General features: G+C 38.9%; 3 protein-coding genes across 13 annotated transcripts in view; 2 read left to right on the forward strand and 1 right to left on the reverse strand.

Moving 5' to 3' along the window:
* LOC131135866 (rho GTPase-activating protein 6-like) overlaps positions 1 to 16,278 on the reverse strand; it is a 131,545-nt gene that overhangs the window by 87,242 nt on the left and 28,025 nt on the right. For 8 of the 11 annotated variants that reach the window (XM_058082252.1, XM_058082253.1, XM_058082254.1 and 5 more), the window contains one exon: positions 12,893 to 13,010. Coding sequence is in view for 3 of the 11 variants with exons in the window: in XM_058082256.1 (XP_057938239.1) it covers positions 12,893 to 12,927 (35 nt within the window). In the remaining 8 variants the exon portion in view is untranslated. Of the gene's footprint in view, positions 1 to 12,892; positions 13,076 to 13,098; positions 13,146 to 15,043; positions 15,136 to 16,278 lie in introns of those variants that run through there. The other 3 variants (XM_058082255.1, XM_058082257.1, XM_058082258.1) reach the window with 3 other exon arrangements.
* Positions 1,242 to 11,553, forward strand: tlr7 (toll-like receptor 7). Its single transcript, XM_058081188.1, has 3 exons — positions 1,242 to 1,265; positions 1,416 to 4,552; positions 8,032 to 11,553. The coding sequence occupies exons 1-3, from the start codon at positions 1,242 to 1,244 to the stop codon at positions 11,282 to 11,284; spliced, it is 6,414 nt and encodes a 2,137-aa protein (XP_057937171.1). The 3' UTR covers positions 11,285 to 11,553.
* On the forward strand, positions 13,261 to 14,223 carry tmsb4x (thymosin beta 4 X-linked). Its single transcript, XM_058082289.1, has 3 exons — positions 13,261 to 13,401; positions 13,760 to 13,870; positions 13,951 to 14,223. Exons 2-3 carry the CDS (start codon positions 13,771 to 13,773, stop codon positions 13,980 to 13,982), a joined length of 132 nt encoding a protein of 43 aa, XP_057938272.1. The 5' UTR covers positions 13,261 to 13,401; positions 13,760 to 13,770; the 3' UTR covers positions 13,983 to 14,223.

Here is a 16,278-nt window from a genome sequence, read left to right on the forward strand (position 1 = left end):
CATTGGAAGCCTTGATGCCGGAATTTACGTTTTAAAGAGCGCTTTGCAAAAACTCAGATGTTGTACACGGTTACCGCAAATACAAATGTGCAACACTAGCAAAATAACAGTTAAAAAGTGCATACAAAAGGCAAAATAGGTACCTTTTTAAGTGTTGTACATTAGGTTAAAGTCCTGAAGACTGTAGGGTCAGCACATGGATGAGTGGCTTAAGTGAATTCCAGGCAACAGAGAAGGTTCTGCCCCCCTCAGTTTGGTGCTTGACTCTTGGGACGGTGAGGAGGTTTGCACGTGAGGGTATAGGAAGGGGTGTGGCGTGGATCAAGTAAGGTAAGGTAAGAGGGCGTCTGGTTATGCACTAAGGGATAGGTGGTCCGTTGAGGTTCTGAAGGTCAAGGTTGATGTGGTCTTCGTCTTGGGAACAGGTACGAGCGAGTGGCTGGGTGATTTAGTGAGGAGTTTTGGTGTAAATTCCAGAAGGAGGTCAGATTTTGTGCTTTGTACTGGAGACACTGTGTTTTGTATGTTTGTCCGTGCCATGCCGGTATCCATTTGACCGACATGCTAACATTAAGGTTTACAGAAGGACGTAAACATTGAGGTGTGCGTGCTACAGCGCTAACATTCGAGTCACATCTCAGCATCCAATCATGGTTGAATATTACTTCTTTCATTTTATTGACATTAACTTGGAGATGGTTGTCCAAAAATTTGAGATATATATATATATATATTGATAGCGGCGGCACGGCGGTCAAGTGGTGAGCGCGCAGACCTCACAGCTAGGAGATCAGGGTTCAATTCCACCCTCGGCCATCTCTGTGTGGAGTTTGCATGTTCTCCCCGTGCATGTGTGGGTTTTCTCCGGGTACTCCGGTTTCCTCCCACATTCCAAAAAACATGCTAGGTTAATTAGCCACTCCAAATTGTCCATAGGTATGAATGTGAGTGTGAATGGTTGTTTGTCTATATGTGCCCTGTGATTGGCTGGCCACCAGGGTGGCCAGGGTGTACACGGCCTCTCGCACGAAGACAGCTGGGATAGGCTCCAGCACCCGCCGCGACCCTCGTGAGGGAAAAAGCGGTAGAAAATGAATGAATGAATGAATGAATATATTGATAGCATATGTACAAGAATGGGCTCGATACACTTCCCTGTGGAACCCCAGTTTTGATGGTGACCACAGGGGATGTGGTTGAGCCCATCCTTACTGCTTTCAGATGCGGCGGGGTATGTTGAGATGGTGTACCTTCTGGATCCCCAGGTATGAGTCTCTACGGACAAATTACTGTTTTCACGTGATTAAAAAGCCACATTTTCATAATAGAGGACCTTTGAAGAAAGTAAACACCGAAAGTTCCTCACAGCAATTTTCGTTTTGTCCTCTGACAACGTTCTATGTCTTTCTGTACAGGTTTGTGTGGCACTGCTAGACCTTTTGTGGTTCGCCTCCAAGTCGCCAGCTATCATCTTGTACCCCAAAACTCTACCTTGCGATGTCAGGAGTAACGGGAGCACAGTGATGGTGGACTGCACTGCCAGAAAACTCACAGACATCCCGCAAGGCATTCCGAGAGACACCACCAACCTGACGCTCACCATCAACCACATTCCCAAGTTAAACTCCTCCTCTTTTGGCAGCTTGGAGAACCTGACTGAGCTTGATATGCGGTGCAATTGTCTCCCCATCAAGATCGGACCCAAAGACCACATTTGCACCGAGAGTGTCATGATAGAAGACAATGCTTTTCACGCCCTAACCAAACTGAGAGCGCTTTATTTAGACGGAAACCAACTCGGCGGCATCCCCGAAGGCCTGCCTCCTGATCTCCGCTTGTTGAGCTTAGAAGTGAATCACATTTATAACATTTCTCATGCAAACTTCTCCAAAATCCTACATTTGGAGAAGCTCTATCTTGGTCAAAATTGCTACTACCGAAATCCATGCAATTTTTCATATCAAATTGAGTCCGGTGCCTTTTTACAGCTGAACAATTTAACTCTGTTATCGTTGAAGTCAAATAACCTATCTTTTATTCCACATCTGCTACCGACAAGCCTGAAGGAGCTGTATCTCTACAACAATAACATTGACAAGGTCACGGAGAACGACTTCCGAAACCTGACTAACTTGGAGACACTTGACATTAGCGGAAACTGCCCGCGGTGTTACAACGCTCCTTTCCCATGCACACCTTGCCAAAATAATTCCCCTCTTCAAATCAGCAAGTCAGCGTTTAAAACGCTGGCGAAACTGAAGACACTGCGTCTGCACAGCAACTCCTTGAAAATTGTGCTACGGGAATGGTTCAGCGGTACGAAGGAGCTCAGAGTTCTTGATCTATCGTCAAATTATTTAGCAAGAGATATAGGATTTACAGACTTCCCACGTTTTATGAGCAAACTGGAAGACCTGGACCTTTCGTTTAACTACGAGCTACAGCGCTACCCCCAAACGCTAAAGTTGAGCAAAGAGTTCTCCAAACTCACGTCCCTGAAAATCCTCCGAATCAAAGGCTATGTTTTTCAGCAGCTGGAAGAAGACAGCATTGATCCTCTGAAACCTCTGCAAAACTTAGAAGTCATCGATCTTGGGACAAACTTCATTAAGATCACAAACCTTAGTATTCTGATGGAATTGCGAAGTTTTAAAATTATCAATCTGGCTGAAAATAAAATATCGGCTCCATCTGATAGGCAGAATTCTGTTGGTGTCCCTGGAGGAGAGAAAGAACCGTTGCTGTGGTCGCCCATGTCGGACAACTACAAAAATCATGAAGCACGAGAGATACAATACTTCCGATATGACGAATACGCACGGAGCTGCAAAAACAAAGATAAAGAGCTCGGAATTCCGATGTCATTTGCCAAAAGGGAATGCACACAGTTTGGCAAAACACTGGACGTAAGCAGGAATAACATTTTCTTTTTGAATTCACGATTTTTAAATCTATCCGAGGTGCGTTGCCTTAATTTATCCGGCAATGCAATGAGCCAAAGTCTAAACGGTTCGGAATTTACCTACCTGACTAATTTAAAGTATCTGGACTTCTCGCTTAATCGCCTGGATCTTCGCTACGCCACTGCCTTTCAAGAGCTGGAAAATCTGGTCGTTCTCGACATCAGCAAAAACAACCATTATTTTGAATCCGAGGGCATTACTCGGTTGCTGAACTTCACCAAAAGTCTAAAAAGACTAAAAACGCTACGGATGAACCACAACAAGATCTGGACTTCGACAAACACAGAACTGGAAAGTGAATCTTTGGAGAAGCTCGAGTTTGTGGATAACCGATTGGATCTGTTGTGGCGAGACGGCGACACCAGATTTCTCAAATACTTCCAGAAGCTGCAGAACCTGAGAGAACTGGACATCTCGCATAACAACCTGAATTTCATCCCGCATCAAGTGTTCCTGAGTCTGCCAAACAAGTTGTCGGTGCTCTACGTAAAAAACAACAAACTGAAATCCTTTGCGTGGGAAGAACTGCAATTTCTACAATCGCTGCAGGTCTTGGATCTGAGCGGGAACAGCTTATCGACTGTTCCAAGCGTGCTCTCAAACTGCACCAAAACTCTCAAGACGCTCATTTTGAAAGGAAACCAAATCCGAACCCTGACGCCGGACTTCCTCAAGGACGCACATAGCATCACGTATTTGGATATCAGTTTCAATCACATAAATCACGTAGAAATATCGAGTTTTCCTGATGATGTAATCAATCATATGGAAAAACTGCTTTTGCACAACAATGATTTTGTGTGCTTGTGCAATATCACTTCATTTGTCACGTGGCTCAACGGCACTACGGTGCAAATTCCCAAACTGGCCACGGATGTGACCTGCGCCGTTCCGGAGGCAAAAAGAGGCCAACCCGTGATCTCCGTCGACCTGTTGGCTTGTCAACACAATGACCTGTCAATCATGCTCTACATGCTAAACGCTTCCCTCGTGCTTAGCCTCCTCATCCTGTTCATCTCCAGTCATCTCTTCCTGTGGGACGTATGGTATATCTACCATTTTTGCCGTGCCAAGCTCAAGGGCTACAGGCGCTTTGACTCCCAGAGTGCACTCTATGACGCCTTTGTCATATACGACAAAGCAGACCCGGCGGTGTTGGAATGGGTGATGAAGGAAATGTGCATCCACCTGGAGAAACGAGGAGACCGCCGACTGACTTTGTGTCTGGAGGAGCGAGACTGGATTCCTGGCTGTCCGCTGATCGACAACCTCTCGCAGAGCATCCACAAGAGCAAGAGGACGGTCTTCGTTCTCACCAACAAATACATCCAAAGCGGAAACTTCAAGACGGCTTTCTACATGGCCCAGCAGAGGTTGATGGACGAAAAAAATGACGTAATCGTCCTGATCCTCTTGGAGGAAGTACCGTGCAATTCAAGGTACCTGAGACTGAGGAAAAGACTGTATAAACGCTCGGTTCTCAAATGGCCGACGAACCCTCGAGCTCAGCCGTACTTCTGGTTCGGCCTGAGGAGCGTTTTAGCCACTGAAGGCCACAAGCAATACAACAACCTCTTCAAGGAGACGCTGTGAATCTGACTAAATATATCCATTGCGGTTCTCTATGTATCTATATGAAGAGCTTGCAACCTAAAGGCGCTAAATCCAATTTTCACTAATTTGCATGTTTTTCATGAGTTTAATAGACCTCTGTCATGTGTATCCAAATCACATATTTTGGTCTTGAAATCATTTTAAAAAATATGAAAAAAAGTGATATGAAATTTATGCTTTCAACCAAAAGGCGCTAAATCCAATTTTCACTAATTTGCATGTTTTTCATGAGTTTAATAGACCTCTGTCATGTGTATCCAAATCACATATTTTGGTCTTGAAATCATTTTAAAAAATATGAAAAAAAGTGATATGAAATTAATGCTTTCAACCAAAAGGCGCTAAATCCAATTTTCACTAATTTGCATGTTTTTCATGAGTTTAATAGACCTCTGTCATGTGTATCCAAATCACATATTTTGGTCTTGGAATCATTTTAAAAAAATATGAAAAAAGTGATATGAAATTTATGCTTTCAACCAAAAGGCGCTAAATCCAATTTTCATTAATTTGCATGTTTTTCATGAGTTTAATAGACCTCTGTCATGTGTATCCAAATCACATATTTTGGTCTTGAAATCATTTTAAAAAAATATGAAAAAAAGTGATATGAAATTTATGCTTTCAACCAAAAGGCGCTAAATCCAATTTTCACTAATTTGCATGTTTTTCATGAGTTTAATAGACCTCTGTCATGTGTATCCAAATCACATATTTTGGTCTTGAAATCATTTTAAAAATATGAAAAAAAGTGATATGAAATTTATGCTTTCAACCAAAAGGCGCTAAATCCAATTTTCACTAATTTGCATGTTTTTCATGAGTTTAATAGACCTCTGTCATGTGTATCCAAATCACATATTTTGATCTTGAAATCATTTTAAAAAATATTAAAAAAATTGATATGAAATTTATGCTTTCAACCAAAAGGCGCTAAATCCAATTTTCACTAATTTGCATGTTTTTCATGAGTTTAATAGACCTCTGTCATGTGTATCCAAATCACATATTTTGATCTTGAAATCATTTTAAAAAATATTAAAAAAATTGATATGAAATTTATGCTTTCAACCAAAAGGCGCTAAATCCAATTTTCACTAATTTGCATGTTTTTCATGAGTTTAATAGACTTGTACTAAAAAAAACATACAATGTAAAGATGATTTTTGTCACTGTCGCCTTCATGGTGCAGTCAAATATGAGCACTGCTTTTAATAACATTTTTATTCATTTCATTAATAATTATTATTTTGTATTGTATGTTGAGAATGGCTTCTGTGTTGTAATTATTTTATTAGCATAGCACATTAAAGCACCTTACATTCTTTCACAACAATGCCATTGAAGAAGTTAAAGGTGACTTCAAATTTATTTCAGCCAAAAAAAGGCGCTAAATCCGAAAAAAAAATTTATTAAAAAAAATATATAAAATACATGGTGTGTGAAGGATTTTTATTACCTATATTGATAGCTCTTTCATTTGCAATATAAAAGTAGTTGTCTTACAATAGTTGTCATATTAATGACTCTTTTGTCTGCTTGGATTAAAAAGGGAACAGCTAGAATACTTTGTTCACAGCTCAAATTCACATTTGTTTAACACTGTACGAAAAAGGGAAGTACTACGGTACTTCTGCAATTCTTTGCTATTTCTGTCCCCCAACTTAATACGGCCAACCAGTACTCACCTTGCTTCTATGTTTGACTAAAGCCACCGTGGAGTTTTTATAGACATAAATATTTTAAGGTGGAAATAAGTTTTGTTGAGCGCTTTTTTATTGTATTTGTTTTTTAACTTCAGACTTGATAGTCTTTGGACTAAGAAAATATTAAGGGATCAATAAAAAACTTGGTAAGTTCTCATTTACAATCAGAATTTATATTTTTCATAACATAAACTTTACTAGTTGCTTAAGATTTAGGGTGTGCCTTTGACTCTGTGATGACTGATTTATTGAAATATTGTGAAGTGTCCAGCATCCATGACGACATTTACACAAACTCGGAAAACTAGAGGGGGGGACTATGCTCATTAATATTATACAGCAGGGGCCCCCAAACCCTTTCCACCGAGGGCCACATTCGGAAAAATGAAGGGGTGTTAGGGTTGCTTGGGTATTTTGTACACTAACCGATGTAAATATGCTAAGAAGTTAAATATATTTCATAAAAAAATGACATCTCAGTTTTGTAATATACAGTAGATGCTTTTCCCCAGTTTTCTGTTTGTTTGCAAATATTTAAAAATTCTTCTTAAATAATCTTCATACATTTTCTTTTCATTATAGTATGACTTTATTCTATTATATTTTTACATTATTCTTTTCCCTATCCTAATTTTCAAAAATAAAAACTTGCTTTTGTTTAGTTTGTTTCTCATAATATTACAACACATTTTTTGTTATATTTAAACTCCATGCTACTAAAATGACATTATTTTTCCTCATAATATTATGGGTTTATTTTCATAAAAATCAAGACTTTTTTCTTGTGAGATGATGCATATTTTTACTTTATTCTCGTAAAATTACAGCTTTTTTCCCCCCAACCATTTAAACTTTGTTCTTGCAAATACTGTTCTCTTAATTAAGACTTTCGAAATGTACAACTTTATTTGTTGTACAAAAATGTTTCCTATTTTTTATTAATAATATTACCTTATTCTCATAACATTATGACTTTTCTCATTAGATACCTTTTTTCTCTTAATATGATTCACAAAATTACTGCTGATTTTTTTGTTTTTGTATTATTCTTGTTAATTTCTGCAATTGAATTTTAAGATTAAGATATGCCTTTATTCATCCCTCAGTGGGGAAATTTGTGACCACAAATTACCACAATTAAAATCTGTATCATTTATAAGTTGGCAGACTGTTTTAGACACATTCACAGAAAATGAAGTAAAATAAAATAAAATAAAATAAAATAAAATAAAATAAAATAAAATAAAATAAAATAAAATAAAATAAAATAAAATAAAATAAAATAAAATAAAATAATATAATATAAAATTATTTAATTTTATTTATTTTATTTTATTTTATTTTATTTTATTTTATTTTATTTTAAATAAAATAAAATAAAATAAAATAAAATAAAATAAAATAAAATAAAATAAAATAAAATAAAATAAAATAAAATAAAATAAAATAAAATAAAATAAAATAAAATAAAATTAAATTAAATTAAATTAAATTAAATTAAATTAAATTAAGAAATTAACATTTTGTTTTGCAACTGTTGAACTTTTACCAGATCCCATGACTTTGTGTACTTCATGATGCAGTATAACCGGTGGTGAAGGCACAGTACTCACTAACACTACAGCACAACAAAGAAAATGAAAAATACTACCGCCATCTGCTGGGCATATTTGGCTCTACTCAAATGCATTCATTAGAGTGGAACCTCCAAAGGTAATAGTAAGTACATAATCAATAATTGTAATAATTATCTCATTGGCCAGTTTTTATTATTTTGACAGATTTTTCAGGGTACAAAATATTACTTTCTTGGGTATTTTCCAAAATGGGAATACTTGTAAGTCAACCAATGTCACGGAATGGATCATGTCGAACGTTCGAGGTTCCGCTGTCGCTGCTAAAACAAGCTACAACATGCTGACTTGTTTTGTTGTTCATCTACAGACCGCCATGTTGTGGATGCAAATGCTGCTGCTTTGTGCGTGTTGCTGGCCTGCTGCGAGCAAACCCAAATGGATGCTACCCCAGTTCCCCTGTGACGTCATCTCCAACAATCAGTCACAGGTCACATTCGACTGCAGAGGCCGAAAGCTGAAATATGTCCCAGAAGGCATAACCAGTAATGCGACGGAGCTGATGTTGTCGGAAAATCGCATAAGTCAAATCAACTTGAAGTCATTTTCCAACCTAATAAATCTCGCTCGGCTCAACCTGAACTGGGCAAACAAGAAAAAGCTCATGAAGATCGACAACGATACTTTCCAAACTCTGAACAATCTGCAATGGTTACAACTGAGCGGCAACTGCCTGACTGCGGTGCCGGTCATGCTGCCTCGGAGTTTGACCGAACTGGAGCTAAACAATAACAGACTTTTGAATTTGGACAAGAATAGTTTTACCAGACTGAGAAACGTGACAAGACTGTGGCTATCCAAAAATTGCTACTACTGGAACCCCTGCGGGCGGCATATGCAAATTTCACGCGGCAGTTTTGCCGTGATGACCAAACTGCAGAATCTGGACTTGTCCTTTAACAACCTAACCCAAGTCCCCAAAGGATTGCCGTCGTCATTGCAGATGCTCAAGCTGGGGACCAATCAAATCGAGTACATATCGAAGAACGATTTCCGTGGCATGAAGCAACTGAAAATCCTGAAAATACAAGGGAATTGTAGAAGATGCCAAAACGCCCCATTTCCCTGTGTTCCCTGCAAAAACGGTTCTCTTGCCGTCCATCCGGACGCATTCCGTGATTTAACACGTCTTGAAACACTGAACCTGGCCGGAAACTCCATGACCTACATGAACCCGTCCTGGTTCCAGAAACTAAAGCAACTTAAAGAACTGCTCATCTCATTTAACTTCTTACGAAAAGCAGTAACCGGCGAGGCTACGTTTCTTACATACCTTCCCAAACTTGAAAAAATTGATCTGTCGTTCAACTTTGACCTGAAGAGCTACCCCAAGACAGTAAGACTTTCCGAGTATTTCTCGAGTCTAGTGTCGCTTAGAACTTTGCATTTGGAAGGTTTGGTCTTCCAGGAAATTGGAGCCGACACGCTCAGACCTCTGTACAATCTCAAAAACCTGTCAACACTGAACTTGGGAACCAACTTCATCATGCAGTTAAACTCCACCATATTCCGCAAATTCTCACACATGAAGATGATATACCTTGGCGAAAACCGCCTCCATCCGATTTCCGTGAACGCCCTCATGCAGTCAAGCGATGGATACAATGAAAGGTCGGATTATTCCGTTTCGACATTCACAATGCCGCATCCAAAGGAGTTTGAGATATCGCATAGCTTTGTCAAACAGGAGTGCTTCGACTCCGGACGAGTGCTAAGCCTCAACTCCAATAATTTATTCTTCATTTCGCCACAGCAGTTCAACGACTACATCAACATCACATGTCTCAACCTCTCTGGGAACGGATTTTCATCAGCGTTGAATGGCACCGAGTTCTCCTCCATACCCACACTGACGTACCTGGACCTGTCCTACAATAGGATCGATCTGGCCTTCGACTACGCCTTCAGTGAACTGAAGAACCTCCAAGTACTGGACATCAGTCACAATTCTCACTACTTTACAGCCTACGCCATCACGCACAACTTGAACTTCCTAAAAAACCTGCCTGTACTGCGAGTACTGAATATGAGTCATAACTTGATTAACATGTTGACGACAAAACAAATGTACAGCAAATCATTAACAGAACTACAATTTACAGCAAACTTTCTAGGGACTCTTTGGAAAGAACGAGATCACTCGTATATTAACATTTTCACGCATCTCACTAATTTAACCATATTGGACATATCGGAAAATTCTATCACTAAACTACCCAAAGACGTTTATGATTCGTTGCCACGGAACCTTATAAAATTAAGCCTGAGTCATAACTCACTCAAAGACTTCATGTGGGACAAGCTAAGCAATTTCCCAAAGCTTCAAACTCTGGACCTGAGCTTTAATTGCATATCTGACGTGAAGGGCATAGACTCTAACGCCACCTACATGTTGACCTACCTGGACTTGAGTCACAATCACATCTTCCACTTGGACGACGGATTCATGAGAAGCGCCAAAAGCCTCAGGACTCTTTCATTAAGCCACAACAAACTCAGTCTAATTAACCAATCCACTTTCTCATCCGGTCATGACAAATTATTACTGGGGGGTAACCCGTTCCAGTGTACCTGCGACATGTTAGATTTCATTCTGTGGATTGAAACCAGCGGTGTGCACATCCCCAGACTGGCCACGGATGTGACATGTGATGGACCGGAGAAAGAGAAAGGCCGAGCGCTCATTCTTTTTGATATCAACCAATGTGTGAACGGCAGTGTGGCATTCCTGCTCTACATAGTCACCTTGTCCTTCATTATCGTTTTTATGTTCGTGGTGACGGTTGCTCACTTATTTTACTGGGACGCTTCCTACACGCTACACTACGTGAAAGCCAAACTGAAGGGATACCGCTCCCTGAACTCCTGCCGTAGCATTTATGATGTCTTTGTGACTTACGACACCAAAGATCCGCATGTTTCCGAGTGGGTGATGAAGCATTTACGTGTGAAGCTGGAAGACGAAGGCGAGAAGCATCTGCCTCTGTGTTTGGAGCAAAGGGACTGGATTCCCGGAGTCCCCCTAATGGACAATCTCATTCAAAGCATCCGAGACAGCCGCAAGACCATGTTTGTTCTAACAGAGGGCTACGTCAAGACCGGGGTTTTCAGGCTTGCCATGTACCTGGCGCATCAACGGCTGCTGGATGAAAACATGGACGTGATCGTGCTGCTGATGCTGGAGCCTGTGATGCAGCATTCCTACTTCCTGCGTCTCCGGAAGAGACTGTGCGGGAAAAGCGTAGTGGAGTGGCCCAAGACGCCGGCAGCTGAGCCGTGGTTTTGGCAAAACTTGCGGAATGTCATCCGAGTGGACAATCAGGTCATGTACAACAAGACCTACTCCATGTACTTCACTAGCAGGTGAAGTTTGAGACAACAGCGAGGGAATGATAGCCTGTCACTGTCATAATCATAATCATGTTAACCATTTGGAATGTTTGTTTTTTCAATAACTTAAATTCATGAATCATAGCAACAAAATACATTATTAAAGTGTATAGTAATGTAAAGTGCATTAAGAGTAGGCTCTCTGCTTTTGTCTACATTTGCACCTAGCATGTAATGGTAATGGTAATGGTAATGGTTTTATTTCATTTGAACATGCATCAGATTACAATTGAGTGCATCCCATAATCAGTTCACAGTTCCACATGTCCAAAAGGAGTAGGAAGAAGCAAAGCTTATTAAATCCTACCCCTCCATCTGGTACTTTTACAATCAGTAACTGTTACATTTGTTCACTTCCTGCTTTCCTAATTTTTTTTGTTTTGTTTTGTTTTTTTATTATATTTTTTGTATTAAATCCTACCCCTCCATCTGGTACTTTTACAATCAGTAACTGTTACATTTGTTCACTTCCTGCTTTCCTAATTTTTTTTGTTTTGTTTTGTTTTTTTATTATATTTTTTGTATTAAATCCTACCCCTCCATCTGGTACTTTTACAATCAGTATTTTTTTTTTTTGTTTTTTTTTTTTTATTAAATCCTACCCCTCCATCTGGTACTTTTACAGTCAGTATTTTTGTTTTTTTTTTTTTTTTTTTTTTTTTATTAAATCCTACCCCTCCATTTGGTACTTTTACTATCAGTATTTTTTTTTGTTTTTTTATTTTTTATTATTAAATCCTACCCCTTCATCTGGTAATTTGACAATCAGTATTTTTTTTTATTAAATAAAACTCTACCTGTTACATTTGTTCACTTCCTGCATTCATAGACATAGACTTTCTTTATTGTCATTGCACAATAACACAGCAGTGAAATTGCCAACGAAATGTCGTAGCCTGGCTCCCGTGTAATTATAAATAATAATGTGGAGAATAAATAGATGACATCAAATATGAAAAATGTACAGCGTAAACAGTCATTTGTACAAATAATTTAAATAATTTAGAATAAATAACAATAATTTAAAGTTTTGGTTGTGCGTGTGGGCAGGTAGAGGGGCTTATTTGGCATTGAGCAGTCTGATGGCCAGGGGGAAGTAGCTGTCTCTAAACCTGTCTGTTCGACAGTTTAAGTTTTTTTTTGTTTGGTGTTTTTTTTATTTTTTTTTTTTTATTTATTAATTTTTTTTGTCACATACCAAAGTACAAAGTGATATGCTGTATGGTCAAAAACTAAACTAAATGACAGATAGATGCTTTGGAAGGCATGCTACCTTACATTTAATACAGATCATCTCCATATTTTGTAATCATTAGACAAATGGTCTGTGACTTATGAGCAATTGGACTCCATCCACAATACAGGGTATGATGCCAAATATGTTTATGTAGTCGTTCACATTACCCCAAACTTGTGTGAAATGCATCCAGGAAGTGAGCATGGTGTATATGTATATATGTCAGACAAATGATAGCACAGGCAACACAGTAGGGGGGCATAAATACAGACGATTGTGAAAAACTTAGGGCATCCCTTAGACAGACGAATAATAATCAAATATTATAATAAATAATCAAAGAGTTACCGTTCAGTTGTCCTTAATTGATGGTGGAGTTCCATGAAAAGGCTGTGATGATTACATTTGTCCACATAGCGTCACTGCTGATGCGTTTTTGTCACTGGAGGGCTGCAAGCTGGTCAACCTGTTTCACATTACATACAATATTTAATCAAATAATACCTTAAAATAAACATTTCTTTCACTGTTTTGTATTACGCAAGTTAACGCACCGCACTTGCAACAAGCTTCAAATTAACTTCCGGTGTGAGGAGGAAGGATCTCATACTATTATTATTAAACGAGGTTGAGAATGTTTGTTTTTTTTAATTAAAAGCCATAAAAGTGGCTTGAATTATAATATAGACTATCTTGAATATTTTTTAAAAATTTAAAATTTAACTATTTAAAAAAAAAATAGTCGTGACGTCATCTCATTTACATGCCGAGTCCTATTTAAATAGGAGTCGCGGAAGTGCACATCACTTTGCTCCCACTACGACGGACGTTATTTTGTGTAGCTTCGCTTCAACTTGGTAAGTGTCGTTTTATTAATTTCACGTAAAGTAGGCTTTCTTTTTCCTTGTGCCTTCACTTTGATGTTATTGCTGCATCGAGTGTTGTCTCATCAACCGAAAACGAGGGCGTCTTTGATAGCTAAAGTATGCATTACTGGGGTGCTAGTCATCATTGATTTTAATGTCAAGTTAATATTCCGGGTTTAAAGGGCGTTGGTTTCGCATCTGCACATGTTTGATTCCCACAACGGTCTTCCATAATCAGACACATGCTGTGTTCCCCCACGCCTTCCTTTGTTTCCTTCATACAATGCTGAATACATGTCGCTGGTTTATTTACTATGCGGCATCTAAAAGTACTCCATTGTGTTTTTAGTTACTGCAAGCATGTCTGACAAACCTGACATCACCGAAGTCACAACCTTCGATAAGTCCAAGCTGAGAAAGACCGAGACCAATGAGAAAAATCCACTGCCAACCAAAGAAAGTAAGCCAATCCTAGTTGACATTTCACTGTATTGCTTAAGTGTAAGAATGTATGGATGTTGATGTACAAATGTGTTGCAGCCATCGAGCAGGAGAAAGCGGAGTCATCATGAAGACCAAACCCTATGTGCTGCAAGGCTTCCCCCCCAACTGCCACGCCATCCACTTAACTGCATCACTATTTCAGGGCTTCTTCACACACAAATGGGTTCCTGGTCTTGTTTCTCATCGCCAGCGGGCGAGGCCACGTAACCACACTTTGATATGCCACTCTGGTCTACGTAGAAATCCTCAAAAGTAATGTTTTTCTTTTGTAAATCTTAAATATGCAAAATAAAAAAAACATTGAAATGATCAGTTGTCTGACTTTGATTTGATTGACATGTGAATTTGGTGTTGAGAGATGCAATGAAGTTTGAATTATTGCCATTTTATGTTTTGGGGGTGGAAGTTTGAATTGCAATAAAGTTAATAAATGGCAGCAAATGTGTACACTTAATCTGGGGGGGGCTATCCCAGCTGTCTTCTGGCGAGAGGCGGGGTACACCCTGGACTGGTGGCCAGCCAATCACAGGGCACATATAGACAAACAACCATTCACACTCCATACCTATGGACAATTTGGAGTGGCTAATTAACCTAGCATGTTTTTGGAATGTGGGAGGAAACCGGAGTACCCGGAGAAAACCCACGCATGCACGGGGAGAACATGCAAACTCCACACAGAGATGGCCGAGGGTGGGATTGAACCCTGGTCTCCTAGCTGTGAGGTCTGCGCGCTAACCACTCGACCGCCCGGATGATAAATTAATGAAAAAAATAATAATTTTGAAAAATAATTTCCTTTTGTCAGTCATACAGTCTCTTAGCAAGAGTGTAGCAAAGTATAAATTACATGACTAGATTGTAATATAATGTCATATATATATTAATTTCTTAAAACTAATGTTAAAATCCCAACCTTGTGAACGGAGTTTATGTAATATTATTGAATTTGGCAATAATCTATATTATTGCAGATTTGCTAGTGTCCATTGTTGTTGACTTCAAACTGCTTTGAGTCTTTGTGAGTTTTTTAGCTTTTATTTCTTTGTAGCGGAAATGTTATCTTCAATGTTTGTCCCGTTCCTTGATGTCTTTGACAACAAGTACTTTCCTTTGGTCTTCCATGTACCTTAATGTAAGACTTGGCAGTCCGGTGTCTGCTCCTTTAAGTCACATGCTTTGTGGGTCATGTCAACACTGCATTTAGTGAGCTGCTCGTCGAGGATGTTGACGTTTCTTCCTTTCAGCTTCAGCAATACCACCTTGTTGTAGGTCAGGGGTCGGGAACCTTTTTGGCTAAGAGAGCCATGAAGGCCAGATATTTTAAAATGTGTATCTGTGAGAGCCATATACATTTTTTAAACATTGAATGCAATAAAATGTGTGCATTTTTATGTAAGACCAACAGTTTTAGATATAACGGGCTCTAATTACGTAGACCAGGCACATTACCCCACGACAATGGGGTGTGGCCAGCATACTTTTGTGAGCAGCGCAGTGTCCAATAATAAATCAAATACTTGCTGCCATTAATGCAACTTCTGCTGCGGCATGGTTTTGCACCGTACTCAGTATATTTCATTCTTTTGGCCATCTTTGCCAGAAGGCTTGGTTCTGCAGCTTTAGCTAGGTGACTATTTGACTAAAGGAGGAAAGTTTACATTTACATCTTAATGACCGAGGTACACTACCGCATTACCCAGTAATAATCGAGTTTTGGTGTTTGACCTGGAAAATATCATCAGGAAAGATAGATATGTGGACGGATTAAAATGCATAAGAAAGTTGTTGATTTTTAATATTATTTTTAACAGTGATTTCTGTGATGTTTACTTTAAAATGTTAGCAAACATACATTTTTATTGTGGTAAATGCTTGAGAGCCAGATACAGTCATCAAAAGGGCCCTACCTGGCTCCCGAGCCATAGGTTCCCTACCTCTGTTGTAGGTGATCTATCAAAACATTGGAATGCATGTATTGATAATGTTGACAGCCATTGATTGTTGAAAGGTGCCCACCTGATGCCCAACAGTCTTGTACTCCGCCTCTGTTAACAGCTGCTGAAAATAATCCTAAATGAATATGAATACATATAAATGATGAATGAAAGTTAAATGAACATTTAATACTCCTTCATGTTTTGCCATGAGTTATTTCTTGGATTTAATAGTCTCTCTTGATCACGGTTGCAAAATAGAAAATAGGGTTACAGAAAATTGCAAGTGCCACCATTTTGATAAAGATGGTAAGAAACACAATTGAATTAAAATAACTCATGTAAAGACATGAAGGTGGTGAGGGTAACCTTAGATGTTCATTTATCCCTTTCATTTTTTTTCATGACGTGCATTTTCAATTGTTTC

The sequence above is a fragment of the Doryrhamphus excisus genome, chromosome 9, assembly GCF_030265055.1.
Source record: "Doryrhamphus excisus isolate RoL2022-K1 chromosome 9, RoL_Dexc_1.0, whole genome shotgun sequence".
In the NCBI taxonomy this organism is placed as follows: Eukaryota; Metazoa; Chordata; class Actinopteri; order Syngnathiformes; family Syngnathidae; genus Doryrhamphus; species Doryrhamphus excisus.